The following is a 9,425-nucleotide window of genomic DNA, read 5'->3' as shown; positions in this document are numbered from 1 at the left end:
TTGCCTAAGGCAGCAAATAGGCTAGGAATGACACTTAGAATGTCCCTGTTCCATTACCTTTGGGAATGTGGTGAAAATTTACTTTACAAAGAGTACCCAATCATGTGCAAGGAAGATAAAAAAAACAAATTCCCTTGGAACGAGAAAATTCAATAGCAAAGTAAACAGCATTTAGTAAATCAACCCCATTTTCTTTTTACATACGAAGAGCTGGATAAACTCGATATCCGCGTGTAAAGAATGTTATGACAAGTACCCAGTTCCATATAATTATACAGCATGTTTTCACTATCTCTATTCACAAGTGAATGATATTTAATGTTACCAGCAACAGGGATTTCCCAGAATAGAAATATAGAAAAAATAGGGTCTATGTCTACTTATATTATGTATGCAACAAATGCAAGCCTTCATCCCTTCATATTTTTCAAAGCCTGAAATATGGTAAATAATGTAAGGAAGACTCCAATTAGTATTTCAAAAGGAACACGCTAGGGTAAATGAGCCCAAAATATTGACACCAAGTAATGGACATGTAATTATTAATGCCACTGTTTCTGTTGCCTTGCAGGGTTAAACAGTTGGTTCTACTATGTAACCATGCCGATGCCAGCCTCTACCTTCACCATTGCAGTTGGAGTGTGGACAGAAGTTAAAGAAAACTCCTCTGTAGAAACATATAATTTATCTCATTATACACCTTTGAATGCCAATGACGGGTTAGTAATATTTTTATACTGTGTTATGCTAAATAACTATGCATGCAGTGGTACTGCATAATTTTATCAAAATTACATTTTAGGAACCTATTGGCAAAATCCTCCATGACAAAAATCAATAACCTAATAAAATTGACATGTGCCAAAGTCAGAATTGTTAAATAGTAAGTCAAGAGCCTGTTTGTTACACAAATGTATTTTTTCCTTAGGCTCATTAGGTGATATTTGCCAAAAGTAAATTTACAAGCAAAAACATATAGTCCACATGGAAACAAACAATGAACATGGGAGCACAGCCTGACTGCCTTGGACTTCATCTGTACTTCCAGACAACATTGTAGTGTGCCATGCTAGATTGCTGTCCAAGATCACCATGTTGCTGGTAACTACAATGGTTATAGAAAAGAATCACCCCCGTTTAAAATAATCACATTTTGATGCTTTGCAGCCTGAAATGAAGACAGTTTTGTTTTATCCAGCTGTATTTACTCATTACAACATATAACATCCAAGTGAAAGATATAACACCAACATGTCAGAAAAAAATTAAAAAAACTAAATCACTGAGTTGGAAAAAGGATCCCCCCTTGTGTCAGTATTTTGTTGAACCACCTTTAATGACAGCCTTTAGTCTGTTAGGATATGTCTCTACTAACTTTGCAATATTTGCCTACTCTTTGCAGAACTGCTCAAGTTTAGTTAAATTTGATGGTGACCGTTTGTGCACTGCAGTCTTCAAGTCATTCCACAGATTTTCAATGGTCTTTAAGTCTGGGCTCTGACTAGGCCATGCAAAACATTCACTTTTTTCTCCCTTAACCACTGTGTGGTCACTTTTGCTGTGTGCTTTCAGTCATTGTCATGTTGGAAGGTAAACCTTCTTCCCATTGACAACTTTCTGGCAGAGGGCAGCAGATTTTCCTCAAGAATTTGACAGTATTTTGGCCCCATCCATTTTTACTTCTATCCTGTCCAGTCCCTGCTGCAGAGAAACACCCCCATAACAGGATATTACCCCCTCCATGCTTTACTGTAGGAGTGGTGTTATCTGGATGGTGAGCTGTATTAGATTTCCGCCAGACATATAGTTTGGGGTTAAGGCCAAACAATTACATTTTAGTCTCATCTGACTATAACACCTTTTTCCATGTGGCCTCAGAATCTTCATGGTGCATTTTGTCAAAGCTCAGTCGTGACTGCATGTGGCCTTTCTTGAGGAGTGGCTGTTTTCTTGCAACCCTCCCATACAAGCCACATGTGTGATATTGTTGTCACATGCACACAATGACCACTCTTTGTCATAAATTCCTGCAACTGCTTCAGAGTTGCTGTAGGCCTCTTGGTAGCCTCTCTGACCAGTTTACTCCCGGCTCTTTCATCCAGTTTGGAGCGATGTCCTGATCCAGGGAGGGTCTGTGTTGTACCAAATACCTTCCACTTCTTAATAATAGACTTTACAGTGCTTCTAGGCATTGAAAAAGCCTTTGATTTTTTTTTCCGTATCCATCTCCTGAACTGGGCCTGTCCACAACTTTATCCCGGAGATCTTTTGACAGTGCCTTGCCACCCATAGTTGGTTGTATGCTTCAGTTGCACTACCAGGGACTGGTATGCTCCAGGAAAGCCCTTTTCATGCTCAGCTTGCAGGTTCTCTGCTTCTGTTTCCAGGCATCCACGTGGTCCTTGCAAGAGCCCCACTTTGGTCAGCCTGGAATACTCATATGATGCAATGTGACACTACAGACCCACACAGAAGCCTCTCTAGGAATCTGGCTATTCTGAAGCCAGCAACTAGAGATTCAACTAGGATTAAGGTGCATTAAATGGATTTGCTGACTTTATAGAGTTGATTTGACCTTGAGATTGATTTGATTTGACTTGAGAAAGCAATCATTTAGACAACATCCCAAACATCATGGATACATTTTGGTGGTAGCATCTGATGACATTAGTTCACCCTGATAAAAAAGAGTCCATAAACAACCATGGTCTGAATAATTAGTAGTAAAAAATATGTTGCATATCTTTTGCTAAAAGTGTTAGAGCTTGTTCACACCATATACTGTATCGCATAGTAAAAGCCCCCCCTGTGTTCTGGGGTGGGAGGGGGTGTGGCGGTGCATTGAAGTCAATGGCACCGCAGCCACAAGCCCCCCCAGCCCACAGTGCGATCGCCTGTACCAGAATGTGGGCACATGAATGCCTGCGTTCCAGTTCAGTGCAACCGGAAAAAAATGCCGCAGGCATTGTTGTGCCCGTGTTCTGGTGCGGGCGATTGCACCTCAGGCGGGGTGGCATGGCTGTGGTGCAAGGGGGGAGTTTACTATGCGATACAGTGCGTTCCAGTAGCTAGCCGCGCTGGAACGCACTATATATGGTGTGAACAAGCCCTTAAGGTGACACTAAACTCAGGAGTTAAACCTTAAAAATGCATTTAAGTAACTCGACTATTAACAAAAATGTATCGTATTTGTGTATCACTCAGCTGTATTGGTGCTGACACTGTCCTTCCTTCTGGAGGGTGGCTACTTTTGTTCCCCATGGTCCCTGTGTGTGTTGTAAAGTAGTCACTGCTCCAAACTCACTCCTGTGATGGACTATAATCTCATTACAAATTAGTAAATTAAACATGAGATTTTAGTCCATCACAGGAGTAAGTTTGGAGCGGTGACTACTTTACAACACACAAAGGGGACAATAGGCAACCCTCCAGAAGGAAGGACAGTGTCAGCACCAATTCAGAGATGATTTGAGGATCTACAGCCGAGTGATACACAAATAAGATAAGGTACTTGAATTCATTTTTAAGATTTAACTCCTGAGTTTAGTGTCACTTTGATACATGTAATGTACTAATGCTGATTGTTGCATGATTTCAGCATAAGATTTTAATAGAAAGGACCATGACTGTCAAAACAATTTAAAAATGACTGAGTTTTCCTGCATTATTTGTAGGCTAATAATATCCTGTACATTTGTTTGTGCATTACAGACAGATGCCAAATGTGTGCATCTAAATGCCCTATGTCTTGCAAGAAACATATATCTATGGCAACCTAAGGGCTCATATACACTGCCTGGCTTGTTTTGTTTGCAGTTGGCTTTATTTACTCAGATTCTTAGACATTGCAATTATTGTGTGGCTTTCAGACTCTCTTGGTGACAGATTAACTGATAAAACATGTCTTACATACTTAACCCTTTGATATATCACATTCACCATGGCTTTTCTTCTCCTGGATATCCAGTAATGGATGGCATACATCAAAAGGTTAAAACAATCACTCAGCTGCACTGTCAGCCATGAGTTTGTTTCATTTTTTATGGCTAGCCTCTCCCCATTTGTAGACATGATTTTGACAGCTGCCAAGCCATCTAATCACTTACACTGTAAAAAGGTGTCTAGCGTGCCCACTAGATACTGCTCCTCCTAATATAATAATTATATAAAAACATAAAATGCATACAGACCATTGTTGCTTTCCTACCAGTATGCCCTAAGTTGCAGACATAGTAATAACAGGATTTCTGGCCAGTCACTGAGCCTAGTCCTATGGAGAGGGGATTTCTATTTCAAACACACCCAATGATTTTGGGTTCAAAAAACAAAAAAAGAGGTGAATTTAAGAATTCCTCTCATTAAAACAGGATGTGCCCATCCCTGAGCATGTCCAGGGATGTCTTTACTGGGAAAAAAAGGTTTGTCACCACCTCTTGGGCCGGGAAGCATGGGGAGGGCAGCTTGGGGGGAACACACACATGATGTATATTGCATACACATAGTGAGGACCCACAGACCTACATAAAACCCCTGTAATGTTACATACATCTAGTATGTCCACATGCAAAGTGGGAACATTTGGCTTGGCCCCCTGAATTGCAAAATAGGAACTATCCAGAGGCAGAAAAAGAGTTACAGCGGATATCTACTGTTTGTCTATGTGTTTATCCTATCCCATAATGACCGTGTTGAGATAATTGAAAGATGTTATGCAGGGTTTTTATTTATGGTGTTTGTGTTGCACACAAATGGTCACTACTGGTAAATGTTGCTGATGCAGCAATCAAGTGGGATAAAACAGGGGAAGGCAGGGCAGGGAAGGCAGTTCTATTTTGCTACACTGAAATAGAAATCAGTAGTCAATTTTCCTTACACAATACCCCACTTGAAATAAAATAACATAGGGCCAGGTAAGTGAGTTTAGTCTACAGATCTTTGTTTTTCACATTAAAATGAAAGCTAGATAAGTAAAAAAGAGAGGCCCAGCTGTCCCTGGTGAGATTACTACTCACTCATTAACCGTGAATGGTGCAGCATGAAACTTGTCATTCCTGTCACAGTGTTTGAACACAGCTGGAGTGAGCTCATTTCATGATTTGGGTGGAAGAATGGTTCTGTCAAGAAAAACTGGAGGCAGTTAGAATAAGGTATAAACATATATTATTTTGCAGGATTAGATAAATATGTTTCTAAGATCAGCTTGTGAAGGGCAGTACAGCTGCGTGCTTCAGGGGTGGTTTAGACACCAGAAATTTCATTTTTACTTTTCATAATAAATATATTTGAGAACTTCTTTGGATGAGAGTTCAGTATATTTCATGTTAGGGATGTTATTTGTATTTATACCCCATATCTATTTTACTATGTGTATAAATATTTCTTATTGTACATATAAACATTTTATACAGGATGCACCCACGACACAGAATTCACAGAGCTTAGCGGAAGCTGTTTTCTTTCTGGCTGTCTTTCACTGATTGAAACTCCATACAGCCTTGTCTGAACAGAAGTGGGTGAAGTGTGGGAAAAGTCACTTTTAGACGTATGCAGTTGTGTTTGTACATTTGCTCATGAGCTTTTGAATATTGTAAACTGGCTTTTTGCAGTAAAGCAGTTAAAGAAAGCCTGGTATGTATGTGAAAAGAATTCTGAAGCTCTACCTCCTGCCTGGATATGTACAAATTATTTTTTTTATATTTAAATTGTCTTATTTACTTAACTAAAAAAGAAAATATATGTATATTTTTTTTTTAGTTTTGGGCATATTAAAAAAAGTGTATTTTTTGTAAAGCTTTGCTCTTTTTTAATGAGTGGGTAGGCAATAAAATGACATACGTATTCAAGAATGTTAAATAAACATTTCCACAGTTCATAGGAGACTAGAAAAGTTACGTTACTTTGAAGAGGTAAAGGCAGACATCCAAATTTTCTAAAACAGATTGTAGATTTTCTGTTATTAATGGAAAGCTGTCATGAGAGAAGTATAGGGGTTCCATTGCTAACTTACGTCAGCAAATGCACATTTTGTGGTGGTTATGCTGACCCATTGGTTTCAGTACTTTATCATTTTTATACCTGGAACACATTAAACAGATGAGGAAAAGTCCTTATGCATACTTGTTCTGAGTCCATAGAACATCCACCAAACTATGGCTTTTCTAAAGGTCAGCAGTTGCAGCCTCCTTGTTTTTTTAAGTAGATCTTTAGTCAAACTATAAAATCACAAATGTGACGTAGGCTGCTCATACCTGTAAGAATAGGTGCTCTCTTTTTCCATGGAGCCCCTGGAACATTTTGTAAATACCCATTGATCCGGCCAGTAGAACCGTAGGATAGGTACTTCCTTTGATAGGGTGACAATGCTCTTCCTTTTTCACTAAAATCACTGCAGTGTTGTCACCGTTGCTGCTGCTTTAGTTGCCTAGATGTTGACAATGTTGATAGCCCTATTAGTGAATGCTCTGCCTACATCCCTTTAGATTAACAGCACTTAGCTCTATTTCCAGGAGCTTAAAGTGTAGTTCCACTTTTACAGCCAAATTGGGATAACATCTACTTTATATTTCTTATATGTTTACATCCACATTAAACTTAAAAAATTGCTGCTTTTTATATGCTTAAATATTGTACTTAGTCTCAATCCTATGTAATGTTAAGGAAGGGGTTGTGCAAAGTTATTTTATCTACGTAGTTTAAATAATTATCCCTGTCTGTACTGTGTTGTCAGATTTTATTATCAATTGTGAACTAGATTTGAACTCTGTCTGTGCTAACAAAATGTTGAAGCTTTTGAGGCATTGTGTGTTAATGACACTATACTAGTTTTACTCTCATGCTGCTCAGCGTAGCCTGGAATCTGCACAAATGCCTTCACTAAAGCAACACCTAAAATGTAAGAAAATTATTTTATGGTATGCTGTGTTAATGGGAACACATAACATACACATAGTGGGGTTTTCTCAAATTTGACTGTACTAGTGGAAGGAAAACATGTAAAAGTCCTGCTCGTTCTATCTAGCAGGGTGCAGGGGAAATCCAGCTTTCCAGTTGAATTTACCATTAAGACACTTTGGGGGCATGTAACCAATATCCATAGGTGTTATCCCAATCTGGCTGCAAACTGGAAATACACTTTAAACCTAGTCTTATCATTAAATCATGCGGTTGCACAACACTTATGCCGACTGTGGAAGCAACATTTGCGTTATAGCTAAGTAGTATAGCCCTGGCCTTTGTGGCATGACCTCATCACAGGGCCTAATAATCAGATGTAAATCATAGACTTCAATTGCTTGGGGGTGGGAAACTAAAGCAACAGCACTCTGAAAATCTAGACGCAAAAGTCAAAATAAGGATTTATAGTAGACTGAAATGCATTGTCTGAACTAGCTAGTAAATAGCATATGTAAGGTAATCGCATGAGGAATTTTACAGGCTAGAGAGTTAGTGTCAGGTGAAACTCACATAGGGCATATGTGAAGAAAAGTCAGTACACAAATTCCATGAGATAAAACAGGATATCTAAAATATTAGCCCACAGCAAAACGTATAATAGGATGAACCCATGTAGACAATACATAATCCGTAAAGTGTCAGTTCTGCAGCTATGGAATTTTAAAAGGCCTCACCTTTAAATAATAAAAAAAAAGTTAAGTGGCTGTTACTGTTCATGGTTATAATCTAGTGACATTCCATCACATCTATTGTAGTTAAAAAGCATGCTGTTCTCCTTTATAGCTAGTTGAAAACATTTTGTTAAATTTAAAGCTGAGCTCCAGGCAGATATAAAAAATACAAATTATTGCAGCACTCTATTCAATAATAGATCATTAAATGTATATATTTTTTTATGCAAGCAGTGTAACTACCTGAATTTGACTGAATGACTTAGTATCAGCCTATTGTAGTCTACTGTGCAGCAGCACACAAAATCAGTCAAATGAGCCATTTAGTTGTGCAATGGTGATAGAAGAAGAAAGCAGAGTGACAGAGAGACGAGCTCATCAGCTTGCTGCTTCTCTTGGTACTGTCCAGTCACAAGCCACTGGATGGGCTAGACCTGTACATATTATTCAACTGCAGCAGAGAGCAATCAGATCTTCTGCTCCGGCATACAGGGCTATACTGTGGCTGTGTAAATTTCAGGCCTGCATGGAGAAAAATACAAATTTGCAAGCAAGTAAAACAGCTTCCTTATATATGTACTGTATTTCAATTGAATATTAAGTGGTTTGCCTGGAGCTCAACTCTAACTTGCCTTTACTTTTTGTACCTTGTCCCCTGCTGCTTTGGGAAACATAGCATGGCAGTCTCTAGTCAGCAAGGTAGTGTTCTCTACATTAATGTCATTGATAAAACTAAACAAATCATATAATTATTGAGAGGTTTTAGGTTTACAATCCATAGTTGATCAGTAGTTCCCACTCACTCACAGAATGACTGACTTTCAAAATATTGAAGCAGGTGAATGTAAAGTACACTGTAAAAAGGGTCCATGTATTAAAAACGAGTTATCTGTAAGAATAGTTCAAACCTCTCCAGCAGCAAAGTCCACATTTCCAAGAGACAAGCTTTATAGTGCTATATAGTGCTATGTACAGTACTCTAAATATAAATGTTTGCTTCATTATGTGTGTTCAGATTTACAGCTGTAGTTCCTGAATTTCTAACTTCTGTTGTGGAAAGAGTAAAAGATCATTTTAGAAGTCATGAACTGTCTGAGGCAGTTAAAACAACTATTAAAAGAATGAAAGTGGATGTTTTATTAAGATTTATGCTTGACATGAATCAATATGGCACATGCCAATTCTACCAAATCACATTACTCTTTCATGTATAAAAACACCTCTTGCTTCTGCTGAAGTTGCAGCGGAACGCCATCATGTGATGCTTTCGTATTCTGCACAAAAAGGATTGTGAGGTTCTAGTTATTCAAGACTTTAAAAGTCTATTCGTTTTTTTTAATCAGATAGACCCTGTCTGCTACCCTGTCTCGACTTGCAGTGATGTACATGAATCATGAAGGCAATATCACTGTGTATCAGTTCTAAGCAGAAAGCAGAGCGTGCATTTAGGCCTTATTCACATGAACATGCACAGCCATACAGTGCGCACATACGTGTAGAAACCTGCGCCACCTGTACAACTTAATGACAGGTTATGGCTGCACACTGACCCGCGGATGTACATCCATGAATTAAGACTGTCTGCATCGAAGCAAGTTCAGTTGGAGTGCAGCCGCATCCTGTCATTGAGTAGTACAGGCAGCTACACACAGCAGCTGTCTCACCCGAGCGCAGGGTTCTCCATGGACATGCACACTTTATGGCTCTGCACATGTTTGAATGAGGCCATATAATAGAAAAAGGGTCTGGCTCCATCTATATCTATCTAAATCTTTCTATATACATATCTATATATATATA

The 9,425-nt window shown here is 38.7% G+C and overlaps 1 protein-coding gene across 1 annotated transcript in view; it reads left to right on the top strand.

Annotated features, from left to right (window-relative positions):
• The window catches only part of CUNH9orf3 (chromosome unknown C9orf3 homolog), a 303,413-nt gene that overhangs the window by 16,297 nt on the left and 277,691 nt on the right, over nucleotides 1-9,425 (top strand). Inside the window, exon 3 of the mRNA XM_018557867.1 lies at nucleotides 572-719. Coding sequence (XP_018413369.1) covers nucleotides 572-719 — 148 coding nt within the window. The remainder of the gene's footprint in view (nucleotides 1-571; nucleotides 720-9,425) is intronic.

Source organism: Nanorana parkeri, unplaced genomic scaffold (genome assembly GCF_000935625.1).
Source record: "Nanorana parkeri isolate BGI_ZX_2015 unplaced genomic scaffold, ASM93562v1 scaffold307, whole genome shotgun sequence".
NCBI classification, from domain to species: Eukaryota; Metazoa; Chordata; class Amphibia; order Anura; family Dicroglossidae; genus Nanorana; species Nanorana parkeri.
The sequence above is the reverse complement of the archived record's forward strand: the minus strand, read 5'-3'. Positions and strand labels throughout refer to the sequence as shown.